Raw genomic sequence first — 21,291 nt, forward strand, 5'->3', positions numbered from 1 at the left:
CGCTTTCCGTATATTGATCTACGCATGCGCGACAATGCGTAGACAATTCAAATCGGAACTCGAAATGGGTTTTACGCCCTTCCTTTCACAATAAAAGCGCAGGACATACAGTGAGTGAACTCGGCTCAATCCTCCCAGTGACCCTGTGGACAAGTGGAAATAAAAGGATGGACAGACATTACCTCGTTAAATGAACTCTGGCTATAAAGCCTATTTAATGATCAATGAAAAAAATGTTTAAAAAAAACTTTTAAAAGTAACTGCACAAACAAAGAAAAATTTGTGTAATTACCAATCAAATCATAAGAAATATTCACTGATATTGTATAATACGTGTCTCTTTAGTTGTACACTAAACATATTTCACACAATATTTTCATCTGTTTTAAAAAATACAGTAATATATGCTTATGAGGTTTGGCTTGAATTCAAACTCTGCTTTGTACATTCTGCATTTCAGAAAAAATCACAAAGAAAATTCCTTACAAAATGCACACACAAGAAGCTTAAAACTCTCCTGCAACTGAAGAGTTTTAACTGATGTAAGGAAAGACAACCACTTTGTAGAAACAAGCAAAAAATAGATGCAGATACTGCTACTGAGGTATTTTAATCAGAATCTCAATCATAAATTCTTTTCAAAATAAAAAATATATGTAGATTTTATAAAGGATAGTAAAATCACTGTCTCACTCCCTGGGGATGGTATGTGTTCCTCAAGCTCCTCGCGAGTTTGAGGGATCTGTGCATCTTAGCTGATCCTAGGACTGCACTCTTCTGGACAGAGACCTCTGATGTTGTTCCTGGAATCTGCTATAGCAACTTTTCTACTTTTGGGAGTTATAGCTCATAATGTTCCTATTATCACTGAGACCTTCCTTCAACATCTGCTCCAACTGGTCCTGCAGTCCCTGGTAATTCTCTGGTTTCTCTTTTCTTTCTTCAGACTTTATCCTTCAAGCTCGGGTCCTCTACCAGACGCCTGGGAGCTTGACAATCCTCCGATCCTCCACCTTTCTGTCGCCCCTTGGTATTTTTCATTGATCATTTATTTCGAGCATTTGCGTACATATAAACAAAATAGAGCATGTATACAGGAAGGAAAACACTGTCTCCTAGTACAACAGGTGCTCGAAAAGGAGTGAGAAGAAGTAATTCTTATATATCTGTGAAGGTTCTCAGTTATCCAGGTCATTGACGCTTTTCTTTCCAAGGAGCTTGCAAAGAAAAGCGTCTGGACTTCTTTAAGTTGCTTGAAGACGTTTCACGTCTCATCCGAGAAGCTTCTTTAGTTCTAAGGTCAAATGGTGGGGAGCCCCAGATTTAAGCCCAGTGGGAGTGTCCGCCTGCGGAAAATACAGAGACATGCTACAAATGTGCTCACAGAGAGAACTCAGAGAAACCAGACAGACATGGGCACGTGACTGGGTAAACAAACATGAGGACACTCATAAACAAACCAGAAATCTATCATAAATAACAAACTCAGAAGCACTAGAAAACTAGAACACAAATATCGCATACTTTCAAAGAAATAACCCAAAATTCCAAAACCAAACTGAAAATACTGGGTCAGTGATCCAGGACCATGACAGGGTGCTCTGCTGAGCAATCTAAATCCCTCGATGATCCCAGCTCAGCCACAGGTACCCACAGTTTAACATCACTGTCAACACTGCAGGAGACTCTGGAGACAGACTAAGGATGAACATATGTAGTCTCCACTCTTACAGTGTTCACAGGTCAGCATCTGTGTTTCTTCTGATATTTAGTAAAAACTTGTCTTAAGCTGTAATGCAATACAGCATTAAAGCTGTTAATCCATCTGCTGGATCATGGATAGAGAGCTGGAAGTGTACGGAGGTGGAGTCCTGCTCCTAAATGAAGTTTTCCCTTTGACTGTCTTTTTAATTCCCTGAAGCAGCTGGTTGCAGTGGAAGCTTAGCGTCTGTTTCAAACACATTTTTGAAAATATTTTCTTCTTGGCCTTTTATTGGCTTTATTGACAGAGACAGTGAAGAGATGACAGGAAGGAAAGCAGGGGGAGAGAGGAGGAAGCGATTACGTCTTTAAGGCATCTCAAGCATGCTCAATCATCCAGGTAAGTAAATTTCCAAAAGTTCTTTCTGTTAATCTGGAAATCTGGAACTCACATCACTTAGTAATGACAACAACATTATCATCCTTCCGGCAGACAAGGGGAGGTGCACAGTTTTGCTAAACCAGAAAGACTATCATGAGAAAATACTTATGAGCCCCTGAAACGAGACCCAGGAAGTGGCTACAGGAAGGATAGACTGTCTGAGGCAGTTAGAACAAGACGAGGCTACTGACCGGACCTCATACCACAGGCTGCACCCAGGGGAAGCTACACCAAGTCTGTACGGGTTCAGCTCAACACTGGCATTATTGTCCCTCACATAAATATTGTGAATGTTGACATTGCCATCACTGACACGGTCAACATCTGGTTCATTCATTCATTCATTCATTCCATGAATGAATGAATGAATGAATGAATGAACCAGCCTCCAAAAATGTTATTATAGATACCAAGATAAAGATTGTTCAGTAAGAGTGCACTATTAGGTTCATAAGCTGGTCCCTGATCTCCTCTTGGAAACATTTCTGGGTTAACCTGTCGGCCTCCAAGATCCTTTTATCTTTTAATTAGCATTCATAGCTGCTGAAAATCAGTTATTCATCAACTTCAAGACTGAATACATGTGCTTACCATTACGGTTATTTAGTGATCCATCTGCTCTTCCACTCATTTTGACTACAAGGAACACAAAACAACAATGGTCACTAAACCTCAACTCAGAATGTTCAGAGAATTTGCTTTTTTGTGATAACTTCAGGCTGCGTCCACACGTACACGGCTATGTTTGAAAACGGAAAAATCCTGTCCACATGTGCAGTTTTGAAAAAATATCTCCTTCCACATGTAAACTCTAAAAACAAAGTCAAACACTGTCAAGAACACGCCAAATCTTAACCGTGTAGAAATGTTGGCCAATCAGAAGTCTAGAAGCCTGGGAGGAAAACCTCTCAAAACCTCACGTACTTCTGTACAATGTAGCTGCCATCACCAGTGTGTGAGTGTGTGTGTGAATGGGTGGATGACTGAATGTAGTGCAAAGCGCTTTGGGTCCTTAGGGACAAATACAGGCCATTTACCATTTCTGAAAAGTGTTTTTCTTTTCCTGGAAAAGCCGCTAATTTTGTGTTACTTTCACGTGTCTTCATCCTTTCAAATGTTAATAACTAAAGACAGCATTTTGGCTAGAATACACTCACAACTTTGGAATGGGCAAAATGCATACAGCATACATAAATGTATTGATTTATTTTATTAAATTTATTCCAAACCGACGTCAGGATTTGGGTTGTGAGAGCGTCTGTGTAGAAGCCCCGTCTGATGCGCGCTCTGATGCCTCTGTCTTTCTAAATGGAGGCACAGTAACTGTGTGTGTATATGTCAGCATGTATAAACTGCAGATACTAAGATTAACAGCAATAGTATTTTGTCACAGCGTGACGTCAAAAACGGCGCACACTTTTGACATTGCCTGAGTAAATCTCCGTTTTCCTCGTCCACACCTAAACACAAAAACGTAGTTTTCAAAAATCTCCACCCTGGCAGGAGTTTTTTAAAATCTCACCTTTCAGTGACTCAATCTGCTGTTTAGGTGTGGACGAAAGCCCCAAATGCATTATTTACATTTTTTTTAATTTATTCCAATAGTTCCTGTAAAGTTCTACTCTAAGAGATTCGTCTCGGCCTTCACGCAGGATTAAAGCTCAATAATGAGTACACACACACACACACACACACACACACAATATAATACGTTTCTTTATGACTGTTAGGCAAAAGTGAAGAGAACCCAAAGTTATCACAACATATATCCACTGATATGGTCACTAATCTTTCCCGGAGGCATCACTATGGCAACAAAACAACAAGCATTAAATGAGGTTCCAAACGACAACAACCAAGCTGTTTTCAGCGCTTAATATTTAACACGTCTTTGTTCTAAACTTTATTTGTACAATCTGTGATGCTGATGTGCACAACCTGGGACTCTGCTGTGAGTGGTGTACTTCGACAGCAAAGAGCTGAAGCTTATGGTGGCGGCTGCAGCCGTCGATATTGTTGTCTTGTTTATCTTTATTTTACTGTATCAGTAGTCACCTCATGTATGGATTGGATCTGAGAGTGGTTTACCCTTTTTTATATATCGTTGCAGACAGTGAAGGCGCTGCGTGGGAAACTCACCTTTTTTTCTTGTCGCTTTTTGCATGCACCTCGTTGCCTGAGTGGAGAGGGCACTGAAGATTTTCCTTTTTATACTGTTTTGCCCAGTTGGGGTTCAGGGTGAGTTGCCGCCAGAGATGGGCAGTAATGTGTTACAAGTAATGCGTTACTGTAATCTGATTACTTTTTTCAAGTAATGAGTAAAGTAAGGGATTACTATTGCAAAAAAGTTAATTAGATTACCGTTACTTTCCCGTAGGAACGCTGCGTTACTGCGTTACTAAAACTGTGATTTTTCTGCGAGAACGTCTCACGACAGTGACGTAAGCGAGTGCGACGTTCGTGACAACATGTCACGGTGAGTTGTGTGGCTGTCAGTGGCTGGACCCACGTGCAGGACTCGGAGACAAAACATTAACTTAAACGACGGCTTTATTTGCTGGAGAGTCACCCTTGGACGATACATAAACAACAACTTAAACTAACTAGACAGGAGATGCTGAAGGTAGACGACCATGGATACACACACAACAAAGGTGGAGGACGCAACAACTGGCAGGGAAAAACACAGGGCTTAAATACATACTGAGGTGATTAGGGAATGTGAAACAGGAAACTGAACAGACGAGGACTAAACTAGGGGATACAGTGACAGAAATCAAACCCAAGAGAATCAAAACACATCATGAAAACAAAGATAACTAATACAAACAGAAAAACACTGAGTCCACAGACTCAGGACCGTGACAACAGCTGTGTGCAGATCAACAGTGGATCATATATCGAGTGCAGAGAGAGTGTGAGCGTGCAGCGTTTAAAGCGTGGAAGTACTGACCTTACTTTGAGTTTGATTCCATAAAAAGTGACAAAAACATTAGTGTCCGCTGTGCGTGGGAAGAAAACTTCTTTTTACAGCGAAAAAAACCCCCTAAACTTCCAACAAGCACCGAGTAGCTACGACGTGATGGGAAACTCACAGAGAAACTCGCGGATTCTTCCACTGACCGCGGCACACCTGCACCAGGGTAAACCTCCGCCTACCCTGCTCCTGCTTTACAGGTGAAAATAGAGCAACAGGACCGCTGAGTCTTTGACTTTATTTATTTTCTGCTGTGTTTTACTTGCATCTATTTGAAAGACTGAGTGTAAACACACAAAATATTTTATTTTATGTGCTGGAATGTGCAGAAAATAGGTTTAAATGTTAAACTAATTTATTCAAGTCAGAGAATGTTGCATATAATTAAATTTTTGCTTGATGCATAAAGTTAAAAGATTAAAACTAATAAAACAAGTTACAAATCAAGAGATATCAACCAAAACACCAGGAAAAGAACTGTGGAGCTCCATAAGTGTGGCTCAAGTTTGAATACAATTTGGTGCCATTTGCAATTAAGAAATACAGATAGTTTCTCTCTTTACTCTTAAAGTTAACAAATATGTTTTTATATTTATCAATCTAAAGAAATAAACATTTAGTCTGATTTGATGTTACAATTAAAAAAGTGTTTTTATCTGAAGAGTAAATATCTGGTTTCAACTGTATATTTGATGATTGTCAGCACAAAGAGGGAGAGAGAGGAGAACGAGGACAGAACAGATGAACAAGAGCAGGTGAGACACACATGTTAGTCAAATGGTTGTTTACCAAAAGTATAACTGTATCACAGGTCCTCATGTATCTCGTACCTAGTGTTTCTTTTTAGGTTTGTTATTTTTCAAATTCTGTATTTATTAAGTTCTGCAGGCTTGTTTGCACAACAAGGCTAAATAATTATATAAACTTTTCTCAATCTAAATATTGTACTTTGGTAGAATTAAAAAATAAGTGTAGTGCAGGTCTATGATGATTTTTAGTGCTGCTATCATCTAGTTCTGATTCTGGTTCTGTCTTGGTTAAGTCCTCAGTAGTCCTGATTTTGAACTGTTGTAGTCCTGTTTTAATTCTGGATCAGTTCTGGGTCTGGTTGAATTGGGGTTTAGTCCTCGTGTCTTGATGCAGCCCTGACCTTGTTCTGCCTTGCTGCTTAATTAAAAAACTAGTTTAAGGCGTCCTGCACATGTGATATATATTTTTCCCTATATGAAGTCATTCTTTTTTGAACAGAGCCTATTAATCTTTCAGTCATTTCTACACCCCCCCCAAAAAAAAAAAAAAAAATCCCACATGCATACTACTCTTTGGGCTAAGCCCCGGGTGTTTCAAATGTCTGGCTCCGCCTCTGATGGTTGTTAGTGATGTGTTGGTCAAAATGAAACGGCTCTTTGAAGTGAATGACACAAGCATGTGTTTTTTTTTCTCTCACCCTCTCTCGCACTTTTTCCCCCGCTTCACTCCGCAGCAAGCCTAGTGCTTTGTGCTGGGAAGAGGGGGGAGGGGCGGTAGTTACACACGCAGTAGCACAGTAACAGAGCGGGAGGAAGAGAGACAGAAAGAGAGCCAGGGACAACAACGTCACATTACAAAGGTATAGTGATCATGCACAACTATTTTCAATTGCAGATGATAAAGGATTCAGAAAGTTTATTCATGCAGGCCCATATGACAGAGAATATGCATGTTCTTTTAGTTTTCATATTATAATTTATATTTGTGTTGTGGTTTGCAGTGTTTTGTGTTGTTTCACTTTAAATTTGTTTAAAAGGAAAAAGCTGAAAATTTAAATAGTTAAAAGTTGAAATGTAAATAGTTGTTTTTTGTATTATATGATTTATTTATTACATTTTATGTGGAGAGAATAAATAAAAGTATATTTACGGTGCCCGATAGAGACAAAGCACGTACAAACCCCAAAACACGTAAAAACTCTATAGCATGTACAAAACACAACAGAAGTGCTCCAGGATGCTAGGCACAGTGTTGAGCTTTTGTTACCTAGTGGCTACACAAGCCAGCAAGTACCAACGACCGGATTTGGTGTGTGGTAGTAACAGGTAAATGAACAGTTTTTTGAATTTTTTATGAATATATATGAGTGCTTGTGTATAAATACACAAACAATACACATATGATTTCAATTGTGTAAATTAAGTGATCTAGATAGCTCTGCTTTGGAAGTTCAGTTAATGCTAGAAATGGGTTTTGGAGTTTGTACATGCTTTGTCTCTAGGGGCCACCATATACATTTATATATAAACATATATAAATAAAACCACTTTTTTTACGTTAGTAATTCCTTTTGTGCATAATTTTATATTGTTGTTAATAATAAATTAATTAAAGCAACAAAACAACCTGAAGAGCCAGTTGCGAGCCGAAAGAGCCGGCTTTCTAAAAAGAGACGAAAATCCCATCACTAGTTGTGTAATATGCTGGTATTGATATGATCAAAAATGAACTGAGTTGTTTTGTATTCTATAGAAATTGTACATCTAATTATTAACGAGGTTTTCTGCTGATGTTATCAATTAAAAATTTATTGTTTTATTTTTAAGCAACAACTTTTTAGTATGCAATCAGTCCATGCTGTACAGGACAGATTTGTAAACTGTGCATACAAAAATAGACTATTTTACAAAATTGCTCTTTCAACAAATGTAAATCACAGCAGATTTTTTTTTGTTGTAGGTGCACTGTCACAACTAGAAATGTGGGGGGAAGTCCTCAAAGTTGAAGGCAGAACAGGAAAATACATGGAAATAACAATTTTCCTTTAAGCACATCAGTAAAGGTCGATCCAGATACTTGATAACTGTTGGTATAGGTATGACATGAATTTGAATCTCCATTATCACAGGTTTTAATTGGGAGGCAACATGCAGATATACAGGAGGATTATAAACAGCAATTCCTATTGCATACAACTGTTTTAGAAAATACCAACAACACTGTTAATTTATCACTTGCTGGTCTATAGACTTTACAGTGTGGATGGAGGGAAAATCCATCTGGCTCCACTCTGGCTGAATTGGTGCTACAAACAACTCTGCGCTCGGCTTTCCTGGCTGTGTGTGGATTTAAACTTACACATCCAAATTTTGACCCTATTTTTCTTTCTTTTAGCTGATTGGTCAATTTCATGTCAATCACCAATTAAACAATCCAATCAGAGAACATCTCCAGAAGTTGATTCTGTTCATCTGGACGTAGCATTTTCAGTGGGAGAAAATGCTGCAAGCGCTACGTCCAGATGAACAGAATCAACTTTTGGAGATTTACTTACCTGGATTATTGAGCATGCATCAAGACAATCAGAGAACAGATAAGTTTGGCTGTTGGAGGGCTGCATTACGGAGCTTCAGGTCATGGAAGAATAAATTCCCTTTTACATACCAGAGCAGCATTTTTCTTCATTAGCTCGAAGTAAAACAGTCTGTGCGTGTCAGAGTTCAGTGGTTTTTGTGTCACAGGGCTTATGTGTAAAAATCTGGCCAGGGACCATCACATTACACTGCTATCATATTTTTCTGTTGCTATCATGTTTCTTTTCTGAGATGTTGTTACTTTTATGACAGATGTAACGAGAAATCTTCCAGAAAGTTAAATTTTTTTATGGTAATGGTAAATGGCCTGCATTTATATAGCGCTTTTCTAGTCCCTAAGGACCCCAAAGCGCTTTACACTACATTCAGTCATCCACCCATTCACACACTGGTGATGGCAGCTACATTGTAGCCACAGCCACCCTGGGGCGCACTGACAGAGGCGAGGCTGCCGGACACAGGCGCCACCGGGCCCTCTGACCACCACCAGTAGGCAAACACGGGGTTATTATCTTGCCCAAGGATATTTGGCACGCAGCCAGGAGGCAGCCTGGGATCGAACCACCGACCTTCTGATTAGTGGCTGACCTGCTCTGCCACCTGAGCTACAGCCACCCCTTATTCTAATATTCTAATCAAATATTTGATTCTGATAACAGATAAAGATTTTTTTTTTTACTTTTGTTCTGCTATTTCATAGTTTATACAAATTTTGGCCAATTCCTATTTATTTTATCCCTTTAGCCCCCAAAAAGTCGCCAGCGACAGGTTTTTCCAAACCTGTCTCGTCAAACCTGAGCTTTGCCGGGGGCCCAACACGCCTGGACTTTTAGAAGAAAGGAGATGTCCGAAAATAAACCACAGGGTCAAATACTTGATTTTGTTCAGTGTTTTAGAGTTATTAATTTGAATTGACTAATTTAAATATTTTATTCATGTACATTTTGATTGCCTTTAGTAAAAATGGCAAAATTTCAATTTTTTTTCCCCTGTTATTAATCCTTGATTACATTCATATAGTATACAGTAGAGGAAAAAACCTACCAGACCTACCAGTTATCCTGCGTAATATTATTGGGGATAAGGGTTAAGGAACCGCAATTAATTTTTTTTAGTTTAGCTTGTGTTTACTACCATATTTTTTTATTATCACCACACAGTAAACATTAAGTAATATGTAAAGTGTCCATTTATCCGCCATTCCGGTCCATTATCTTAAGCTTAGGCTGCTGCCCCTCGACCCAATCCGGTACTAAGTATAGAGGCCCAGACTTCGCTCTCTCCAGGCACTTGGCCCAGCTCTTCCGGGGGAATCCCAAGGCATTCCCAGGCCAGCCGAAAAACATAGTCCCTCCAGCATGTCCTGGGTGTTCTGGGTCTCTTCCTGGTGGGACGTGCCCAAAACACGTCACCAGGGAGGCATCCTAACCAGATGCCAGTATCTAATCTGTCCTTTTTGTATGTTCCCCTCAGGTTGCCATGATAGCAGATACAGGGGAAACAAGTGTAGACGATGCCACAAGAAGGATGATGAAATTCCTCATATCACCTGAGCTGGCTGTGGAGTACAACATGCTTGGCCGACATGGGAAAAAAAAGTTCAGAGATTTGCGTCTTTTTAATGTTGTGTATGGTAAGTTAGTTTCACTTGAGACATTTGAACTTTAGAAAACTAAACTTTTTTAATAAAGTGTTTGAAAGTGTAACTGAGTTTGGTTATCATGCAATTTGTATATATTTTTTGAGGCAATAAAGTGAAATAAACATTGTTCTTTGCAAATCATCACCAAATGAAGTAAGCTAAGATTAACTTTACTTTGGCTTGCCCATTTTTCTTCTTCTTCATTTGCAGAGGCACTGAAGAATTATTTAACATCAAAAGTCAACTTCAAGAAGCAGAGAAGGCTCTGTCAAAGTGGTTCACTGGAGCTAAAGACAGAGGAGGACCGAGGGCTGCAAGGGTACAAAATAGACTTACGGCTCTGTAAAAATACAAAACAAGAAACCCTGCTGATTCAAGATAAGCTTTTGAGTTTTCCATCTGACTTTTTCCCCATGTTGCTACAGTTCCAAATATCTAAGGAATTTTGCTGTAGTTTGACATTTCTAGTTTTTAAACGTTTACGCACTTTGGAATACAGTTATGTAAAATCACAGTTGTTGGACAAAATAAATGTGAAAAATGTTGTTTTGTGTACCCTCATGATTTTTGAAATGGTTTTATTTACAAATTAGATTTTGTTTGCGGTCAGCTTTAATATATTTGGTGTCTTTGTGTCACAGAACCCGTATTAGCCGTCTAAAAAATTGATTTTGTGACTGTTTTACTACATGGGACCCACTCAGTGCCAGAACTTAGTCAATTCAAACTAGAAGTAAGATGCAAATACAGAACCTCCTGCTAATGCCATTCCAACTTTTTAGCTCATGTTTTCCTCATGTTGTACCCACTAAGAACTTGAAAAATGGGGCCTAGGTGGGTTTCAGTGTACTTTGCCCAGTTGGGGTTCATTTAGTTCCCAGATTTTACCAATATAACACCAAAATGGGCTTATAAAATGGGGCCATTATGGAACCCGCGGACAATCCCACTTAAAACCCACTTTTTAGCCTATGTTGTTCCCACATGGAACCCACAACAAACTGAAAAATGGGGCCCAGGTGGGTTTCTGTGTACTTTGCCCAGTTGGGGCCCATTTAGTTCCCAGATTTTCCTAACATAACACCTATATGGGCATTTAATGTGGGGCCATTACGGAACCCGCGGACAATCCTATATGGGGCCCATTTTTCAGCCCATTTCCAAACCATATGGGCCCCACATATAAATGTTGGCTGGGTTGCAGCCTTGCTGTCTCACTGATTTTTTTTGTGCAATTTTGCATGCTTTTTTTTTCTTTTACAGCGTATTGTGTTCTGTGTCCTGATTGGCTGTAGACCATTGTCAGTCAGACACCTCCGTGCCGTGTCTCCTGTACAGTACAGAATGCGTTCAGTTTGTCAAATTTACATAAATCTTCAATTGCTAGCACTGTGACTCTGAAACATACAGTATAGCACTGTATGTTTGTAAGTTTTCTCCCCAACAAACACAACAATGTCGACTAAACGTTTTGCACCGTCAAAGGCACCTGCGGTAGCACCCAAAAGGCAGGGAAGTGTCATGGTCCGGGTGAGTACGGGGTTTTTCCACTCCGCTGGGCTCCACCTTCAGGGAGAGACTCCAATCAGCTTCCACACCTGGTTCCAATCAAGTCACCAGCATATAAGACCAGCATTCACAACAGACCTCTGCCAGATCTTCTGCTAATTCACGACCCACCTGGCAGTTGCACTTCCCAACCTAAACTACTCACATCTCCGCCTGGACGCTGGTTCTGTCATCTGGTTGCTTCCTTTCCATCATTGGACTACACCTGTCTGCCTCCCTGCCAAGTCCCTCACTCCAAGCATATTCTGGATCCTCTCTGGCCACTCCTCACCCAGAACCCCCTGGACACCCCCTCCTCGCATGACACTTTAACCTGCAACGCGTAAGCCCTAACCACCATAGTCTAATCCTTCAGCTGTGATTCACTAGACTGCCACTGACTACTTGTCTCCTCTCATTATAGTGACTGCGTACCTCCATCCAAGCTGCTGCCCCTTTTTCCATTCCCCGGATCCATCCGTGAAATCTAGCACCTAGCCATAGCACTCAGAGTTTCATGTTCATAGTTTGGCCTCACAGTTCTCAGTTCATAGCTTCCACAGTTCATAGCATTCATAGTTTCCTGCTTTGTAAGTTCACTAGGCACTGTAAATAAAGCACTGTGTTCACGCCCGTTTTGCCTCCCTCTGTGTCTGCATTTGAGTCCACACCCACAGCCTGGCCCTCTCGGCCGTAACAGGAAGATGCTAACCATCACACAAAAATTTGGACTTCCTGACATGCAAAAGAAAGGTAAAAGTTAGCGTATTTTTTGGATTATAAGGCGCATTAAGCGAAACAAAACAGCCAGATTAGTCAAACTTTACTCAACTCATTCTTCTTGCTTCCTCTACTTCCGTACAATTGATTCATTAATGTTGAATTTTCTGGCAGCTGCTCTATTCCCATGTCCTGGACCTGAAAACAGGGTTTGATCTTTGGTTTGATCCTATAATACTGGACTTATTTTTCTACGAAGGTTTGAACTTTGAGAGTTTAAACAAGAGAGAAAAATGTGAAAATGTTCATGCCTGTCTGAGAAAAGTGTATAAAGTGTGTAGTGAGGGGTTTTACAGCCTTAAAACATCTATATTAATTGTAAAATATAAAGTTGGCTACTTTGCGGATTTCACAGATTGCAGGTTATTCTCAGAATGTAACTCCCGCGATAAACGAGGGACCGCTGTATATCTATATCAATAAAAAAAATTCCCCTTGGGGTGCCTGAAGCCAAAAAGCTGACTCAAAGCGCTCCAAGGTCACGACCTGTGAAACCCATTACAGCATGGTGTAGAACAGATGTAGTTGTGTCCTCACCTCCCAAAGGAAACCAAGTTGTCATCCAGAAACAAACCTACACACACAAATCCATTTAAAAGATAAAAATTGTCAGGATGTGTGCTGTGGCAGTCAGGATGACCCAAACACAGGACTCGTACACAGCATGGAAACTTAAAGCAGCAGCTTTATTGCTGGGAAGACTTTCTATAAAAGTAAACTCACAAAAAAACTAACCAAAGCCACAAATATGAAAACGAAAAACTAGATATAAGACAGACTAACTGGAAAACAAACCAGGAACTGAGAACCTGAACTTAGCCAGGATCACAAAGGGCAAAACTCAGCACAGTGAGGGTACAACACGATGAAGGGCAAAGGAAAACACATGGCTTAAATGCACAGGCAAGACAAGAAAGGATGGGGATCAGGTGGGAATACAGGTGGGACAAATCAGACATACAGAGACAAAGCAGAATACACTGACATAAGGCATGGACTATCAAAATAAAACAGGAAGCGTGACATCATGTAGAGGCAGAGGTGGTGACAGAGTCTGGAACAGAGGAAATACAAAAGCACCGGGAAAACATGGGGCCAGAGACTAACCACAGATAAACAGTAAGTAAACAAAACATCAACATCAGTAATCAAAGAATATCATTCCAGAAGTTGAAACACAAACAGTGGGTCGCAGACCCAGTACCATGACAAAAATCACCCACAATATCAGTAGTAATTTAATAAGTTCACTTTATTTTCTATAAAACTTCCATCCATCCAATCACTTCTGCTTATCCTTTTTTAGGGTCGCAGGGGGGCGCTGGAGCCTATCTCAGCTGTCATAGGGCGAGAGGCGGGGTACACCCCGGACAGGTCGCCAGTCTGGGCTAAGACACAAGTGGCTGTCTCCCAATTCAGGGTCTGCAGCCTTAAAGTACGCAGCCTCAACGATCCTCAAGGGCCGCGTACTCAAAGACCGCTAAGGCCGGAAGTGCGAGGCTTGTGAAATGGGACGGTCTAGCCTCCGTCACGCTGCCCAGGTTGCCGGGCAACCATGATACTACCAGCTGGAAACTTTTCAGCATTATTTGAGACAATCTTTTGTTCATTTGTTTGTTTCTACATGAGCTTTGATCATTCTCTGTAGGATTAAGCTCAGCTATTGAACGGCGTATATTTTAAAGTAAAGGCTTTAAAACCAAGTTAGTGCAAACGTCACTAACGTCACATAACTTTGCCGACATGTGGCCAACAGGAATGTTTAATGTTCTTTGTTATTAAACATTCGCACATAAATAAGTGACATAATATTCAGTACTTAAAGTTTACTCTTCGGGCGCCCCTCGTCTGCCGTTTTTTTTCGGCAAAATTATCCACACCCACCGCCGCGCTATGCATTCTGGGATATATTGGGCCACGAAGTCTACACCGCCACATCCTTAAAATTCAGGGAAATGAAGGACGCATTTCAGGGCCGCATGTCGAGCAGCCTTCGAATTGGGACAGCCTTCGGCGCGCCGCTGTGACGTAATCGGCCTTAAAATGCGGCCTTTAAGGCTGCAGACCCTGAGTTGGGATACAGCCAGAGACAGACAACCATTCTCACTCACATTCACTCCTATGGGCAATTTAGATTGATCAATTAACCTAATCCCCACTAACTGCAAGTCTTTGGACTGTGGGAGAAAACTGGAGTACCCGGTGAGAAGCCACGCAAACATGGGGAGAACATGCAAACTCCACACAAAAGACCCCGGCCTGAAGGTGGAATTGAATCAGGACCTGCTTGCTGTGTGGCAACAGTGCTCACCACCGTGCCACCGTGCTGCCCTGGTTTAAAAACATTATTTCACATCATTTATTGTAGCTCACACAACATTCAGAGACTTTATGGCCACAGATTGTATAGAGAAAATTAATATTAGGACAGCATATTAATCGTGATTTCAAAGGCTGTAGGTTGCAGCCATTGCTTTAGCAATGTGTATAAATGTAACAGGACTGGTTTTAACCATTGTAACAGTCTGAGCTTCTTCAAGCTTTATTTGAGCACATTAGCTTACTAAAAACAGAAGCTAGCTAGTACTACTGGTATGTCACATTTTCACAAGGTAAGACTGGGGCTACATGGCTACGTGGAGGGATACTAGCATTAGCTGTGTTACTACATTACTTTCAGCCAAATCATGAGGGGTTCAGGTTTTCTTTTCCCTGCATTTTCCCTTCACATCATTCATATATTTGTGTTGGACATTTTCAGAGAGTGAATACCGAGGCTAACTGTCCACAAACACTTCTTTAAAAAGTCTCCTTAACAGTGAAAAGCTGTCAGTGGCACAGAAAAACCCAGCCAGCATGCCTGTGAGCAACCAATGAGAGACCTCTTTACATGCATGCCTAATTTGCATTGCTTTTTCTCCAAGGACAAAAAAGCCATAGAAATGGAAAAGCTAATCCAATAGCTAATCTAGTAATTATTACAGCTAACGGGAAAAATGAAACTTAAAAGGTGAGTGGAATAAACATTTCAAAACTAATTGGATTTTTCAATTCATTTACTTATTTCTCTTTTTAATTTGCATTTTTTTAAAGTCTCAATTTGAACATTTTTTAAAATGAGGTTTTGATTCTTTCTTTTTCTTTCTATAAATCATATTTAGTATTAACTACATTAAGTATTTGTTGTTGGATTATTTTGGAAATATTTATTCATATTTATGTTTTTCATTTCCCTTTAACATATAAACAACGATGGATGTTATGCATGTCTAAATAAACAAAAGACATGAAAACAGTTCTAAATGAATTTACTAATGCAGGTTATTTCACGAGTCATCATTAAATCAGGCAATGCTTCATTTCTGTGTGCTGGCGCTCCTGATCCTCGACGCACATCAGCAATATGGACACGTTAGTTAAAACTAAAAGGAAGGAAGGCTGGAGTAAGGAAGGAAAGGAGACAAGGACGCCGCCAAATGGTAGCGGGTCGCGTCCTGCTGTATTCCTTCGACTCCGTTCATCTCTATTCACAGTAAATAGAAGCATGGAGGCTTTGACTCTCGGGAGCTAACAGCGAGCAGCGGGGGGTAAAAACGCTGCCGCATGCGCTCTCGCCTCGACTAAAACACACAGGAAGGAAGCGTGATAGTGGTGAGGCTTTGGCCAGTTGGATTGAACTCATTTTAAGTGAAAGCAAGGTGTGCTGGTGGCGACAGGAGCGGGACAGCCCGCCGTGCAGAGCATGAAGCGGACGGCTGTGGTGGCCAGGCACAATGGCCTCGTCTCTCCGTTGGGGAACAACAACTCTGGAGCTTCTAGCATCGTCTCGCCACCCCATCCGAGAGCTACCAGTATCCCCGCTTCTGCCGACACCGATGCGGGCGGTGGGATGGACGGCCTGCTGGATTTCTCCAAAGGCCCCACCGTTAAAACGGAGCTAGTGTGCAAATGGATTGACCGAACTTCTTCAAGACAGAGGCTTGGGCGGACGGCGACATCCGTCTGCGATCAAACTTTCAGCTCCATGCACGAGCTCGTGGACCACGTCACCACCGAGCATGTAGCTGCGGGGCTGGAAAGCCTCAGTCACGTCTGTATGTGGGACGAGTGTATGCGCGGCGGGAAGGCGTTCAAAGCCAAATACAAACTCATTAATCACATTCGCGTGCACACCGGGGAGAAGCCGTTTTCATGCGCATTTCCCAATTGCGGCAAGATGTTCGCACGCTCGGAAAACCTCAAGATCCACACGCGCACGCACACTGGTAAGGGTTCGTGATTGTGTGACTGCTACGAGAGCGCAGATACTGTCATTGCGCTCGCTCAGTCCGTGCCATCCGTCAACACAAGCTTCCTGTCAGGGACCGAGAACACAGCATAATACACAGCGCTCTCCCCTGCTAGGAATCCCCTCCATGTTTACTTGGGCTTAGTTCGGTGTAGATTCACATTAGACTTGAGTGCTCCCTTGTTTCCTCGAGCAGCCACGGTTCTAAACTGCAGCAGAGGAGTCAAGCAAGGTGACAGGCATCAGCACAGGTCAGCACTGAGCTTTAGTTTAGTCCTCAGGACGTGTATGAGCGGTAAACCCGTCCTTGGGCAATGACTATACATCAGTTATTAATCATCAATAACAACAGCGCTTGCTGCGTTTAGGATCTTGAAATCAATAAGCCAGTAAAAGTATAAAAGTCACCAGCTAAACTAGAAACAACCACACAATGCAGAAAACGAGTGCGATGCTGTACCGACATCACGGGCAGGGTAGCGCAGGGCGCTGATTGAAACTGGCTGCATGTGTGACAGATGCTCTGAAACTGCATCCAATAAAAACTGGTACTTACTGGGTGCACCCCCCCCCCCAACAAGCTCTCACACACCTTCATTCATTCATTCTATAGACAAGTGCCACGTCTAACATTCATGCATGCACTCACAATCTAATGGATCAACTTACTCCAGGATGCTTGGACATGCAGGCTGAAGGGGCTGGGGCTCAAGCCACCAGCTCTCTGATTGGTAGAAAAGCTGCTTCTGATGTGAGTCACAGAGGCTCCAGCTAAGTGGTCTGCAGCCGTATAAGTAGCTGAGTGGTCCCACATACATGCAGGTCCATTTTCTGACCATGTCTCTTAAAGATGCTTTATTACCACAACACTGAGTTTATGTTACTGATATAGACTTTTTCTAGGAAGGCCTGTGATGGCATGATGTCACGGTAGAGGCTCTGTACATAGACTGTACATAAAAGATGGACACAGATTCCAGTGAAGCCCGTGTTGGTGTAGCTATAGTGGTGAGGCGAAAAAAGATCAGCACATAGCTTCAAAAACAGGTCTGCCACTGCATTCATCTTTAATACAGTCGATGCTTTTATGTGTGCTTCCAGTTTCCCCAAGACATCACTCCCATTCCCGTTAAAGACAGCATGAAAGCATTAGTACAACTGTGTTTTCAAAAGGAATACAAAACATGCAAATGTTAAAATTTAGCATGTCGTTATCTCTTCTGCTGATAATCATTCATCGTTTTACATTAAGCTAAATCATCCAGTCTTATGTGAAAACAGGGTTTTTTATTAGCTGGTGCTTCCTCGCTGACCCCACTGTGTTTTCTCTTTATCCCAGAAGAAGGTAAAAACCCTGGTGTGTGTCTGTCCTCCCATATGGAAAAGATAAATATAAATCTGCCTTGTGTGAAACGTGTATGAAAAGCATACAAGAGTGAAAACAGATATGAGATCCCTTGAAAATTATAGAAATGAAACTTGTATGTTTTGGACACTTCCTAAAACAATATATGAAAGTAATGAGAAAGTGGCCACTTTCATGAGTAAATCATATAAGCTTTATAAGTATATTGTCTTTTTCTTTTCCATATGGGCTCTCACAAGCTGCAGCGTGTCTGCATGGAAGCAGTGAGAGCCTGACCTACACAGCTCTTCTGTCCATTTGGTGCTGCATTAATCAATGTGGTTCCTGACTGTTGATCTAAAACTGCAGCAGATTTTTTGGTTTAAATTTCCTTCTATTTATTACATTTACTGGAGATATTACATTTAAAAACAAAGGGAAGGAATCATGCAACATCCATAACTTCCCTCCACCATGCTTGACAGAGGATATCAAGCACCATTTGTTCTGCACTCACAGATTTGCTTCTTTTGTAACCAATCGCCTTCTTGTTGGTGATGACTTTCTTCTTCAAAGCTTTCAGTCACCATTCAAGAGCTGCTGTTTTGCTAATTTCTCAATGGATCAACCTTCATTTCTTAAAAAGCAACATCACTCTGCTGAGGTTTGGAAGCTGTTCCCTGACTGGGATGTATGCCTAAAAGCTAAAGGATCACTTCTTCAGCAGCATCATATTTGTTAAACCTGCTTTAACTGTGTGCTCAGTGATGGTTGCTGAACATCGGTCACTGCGTTCCAACTTTGATATGAGTTTTGATTATTTAACCTCCTAAGACCCGAGCTCTTCCACGGCAGCATTTTTAATTTCTCTTTGATATTTGGGCTGATTGGGACCTGATGAATGTAAAAACAAAGAATTACCAGATTTTTTTTTAACCTTATTTTTATTTTTAAGAAAAATGAGAGCCACACATGAGGATATTCGTTTAACATTTTGATAGAACAGTAGCAGCATAATGTCCTCGTAAGTGGATATCAGGCCCTTGTAGAGCAAAATTGAGTATTTTGGTCTAAATAACCCAAAATGTGATGTCCACATATGTGGACGCAGGTCCTAGGAGGTTAAAATACGATTCCATTAAATATTTACTGTTCTTTAGAAACAAGTGTCCTTTTTTGGAATAACAATGCTATTTCTCAGCATCACTCCTTTGAACGTGTCCAGTTGAATGTTGGTTTTTCAGGTCCATTCCCTTTGCAAGGCTGATAATTGTGCGTGTGATGTTTGTTTTTCAGGTGAGAAGCCATTCCAGTGTGAGTTTTGCGAGCGGCGCTTTGCCAACAGCAGCGACCGAAAGAAGCACTCGCAGGTCCACACAGCCTCAAAGCCCTACGACTGCAAGGCAGTAGGATGCACCAAGTCTTACACCCACCCCAGCTCCCTGCGCAAACACATGAAGGTTCACATCAAGTCATCACCTACCTCTGAAACCCAGGACCTGTACAATGCCATCCCTCTTCAACTCCAGCAACCTCATCCGGCTGTCCTCGAGCCCCTTGACCTTAAAATGAACCACCTCTCTCCATCACTTACTGACAGAAACACTCATTTTTCTCTGCTGTCCAATCACGAATTGGACCTCCGTTCAGCCAGCGAAGTGGACCATAAGCTGCTGCTACGGAGTTCGTCTCCGGTAGCGATGCCTCTGGATCTCTCTCTTTCAGGCCTGAAGAGCCAGCTGAGCCAGCAGCAGCAGAGCGGCAGGACCCCACGGCGGAGCCAGCGCTCAGTCAACCCAGCCTTACCTCAGTTGTCTAACATTAAGGAGTGGTATGTCTGTACCAGGACTACAGCACCACACTTTCCTCTCCTTCACCCAGACCACATCAAATCAGAACCTAGTGATGATGAGGAGTACGTCACGTAAAGTTGAGGGACTGGTGAAATTTGACTCGCAGAACAGATCTCATATCGTCAGATCCAGGTCGGGCCAGAACAAGCAGCTGCATGGTTCCACATCGGTGGCCCTCGGAGAAGGTCAAAGGGACTGTGTCACATTAAAAATGTGTGGATCAACAGAAACGGCTCAAATGGTGTCCGAAAGGACGGGAGGAACTCCTGATTATGAAACAAAATGTTTTACTGCAAGTTATCAGTCATGGCTAGCTAACCTGAACTAAGATAAGGAGTTAACTTTGTGCAAGTGGATCAGCGAATATTAAAGAGATTTGTGTACATGACGACCTCTAGAGACACGGATCAATGACCAATTCAAGGGCTCCACTTAGGTGAAGCAATTTTAGGGGCCAAGTTGATGGAAAGAGGTTAATGTTTCCTTGATGTCACAGCACCAATGTACACAAGGTAACACGGCAGGACCAAACCAGCAGGTACACAGGGGAGTACTTTATAGTCTCTGTATGCTTCGAGCAGACTGGTTTGTACAACTTTAAAAGGTTGATCTGGAACAGCTGATTCTGCTGTCAGGCCGCCACCTCTGTGGAAGCATACAGAGGTCTTTAGTAACAAACAGAAGTCTGGAAGTATTTGTGAGTTTAATCCAACGTAGCAGAAGTCAGTGAAACTATACTCACGTCCTTGTTTGTACTGAATCTCCCACTGAATCTCGGTTGGATTATGAGTGAGTTAATCTCTTGTGTTTGTTTACACTTCATTTCCAGCACCTCAAGCTTTCAAAAATCTCATGTCCTACACACAATGTGCATCAATAAATCAAGAAAAGAAGTAGAAGTGTGCATGATTTTTGAAACTGCTTAAAAAAGTAACTGTTTTAAAGTGCACTCTTCATATGTGGCTCAGATTCATGATCCACCCACCAGAAAAGTTCAGAGACCTGCAGCAGGTGGAACTGTCCACCAACCATAACCACAGTGGTTCCTCCTAAAAGGTTGTAATTTAATTTTGCCATGAACACATTGCAAAAGTCTATCTAAACATGATAATTCACCAAGTATTCACACTTACCATGTCAAAGCTTACCCCAGGCAGACAGGGAGCTGGCTGTATTGACTGTATCAGGGGTTTCCTGCATTGGAAGTCTCCATGTTCTTGTGTCTTGATACTCTGACAGAGAGAGTAAGGTAGGTGGTTCCCCTGTACAGACTGACTCAGTGATGTGAAAGGTAGACCTGAAAGTGCGATCCAGCCTGTGGCAGTAAGATTATGTGGAGGGTGCACTCATCCACTGCCAGGATGTTTCACA

The 21,291-nt window shown here is 41.6% G+C and overlaps 1 protein-coding gene across 1 annotated transcript; it reads left to right on the forward strand.

Annotated features, from left to right (window-relative positions):
• The first annotated feature begins 16,149 nt into the window (after positions 1-16,149).
• LOC146620571 (uncharacterized) lies at positions 16,150-20,441 on the forward strand. Its single transcript, XM_085369639.1, has 2 exons — positions 16,150-16,699; positions 19,364-20,441. The coding sequence occupies exons 1-2, from the start codon at positions 16,177-16,179 to the stop codon at positions 19,993-19,995; spliced, it is 1,155 nt and encodes a 384-aa protein (XP_085225765.1). The 5' UTR covers positions 16,150-16,176; the 3' UTR covers positions 19,996-20,441.
• Positions 20,442-21,291: the final 850 nt, after the last annotated feature.

This window comes from Diplotaxodon limnothrissa, linkage group LG13, assembly GCF_057381915.1.
Source record: "Diplotaxodon limnothrissa isolate DT_005_m linkage group LG13, D_limnothrissa_male_GT1.1, whole genome shotgun sequence".
Lineage (NCBI taxonomy): Eukaryota > Metazoa > Chordata > Actinopteri > Cichliformes > Cichlidae > Diplotaxodon > Diplotaxodon limnothrissa.

Excerpts from the sequence above, each read along its gene's own strand:
- LOC146620571 (XM_085369639.1), top strand. The coding sequence starts at position 16,177 with ATGAAGCGGACGGCTGTGGTGGCCAGGCACAATGGCCTCGTCTCTCCG. Across the intron at positions 16,700-19,363 it reads CCACACGCGCACGCACACTG|GTGAGAAGCCATTCCAGTGT; the intron begins GTAAGGGTTCGT and ends TTTGTTTTTCAG.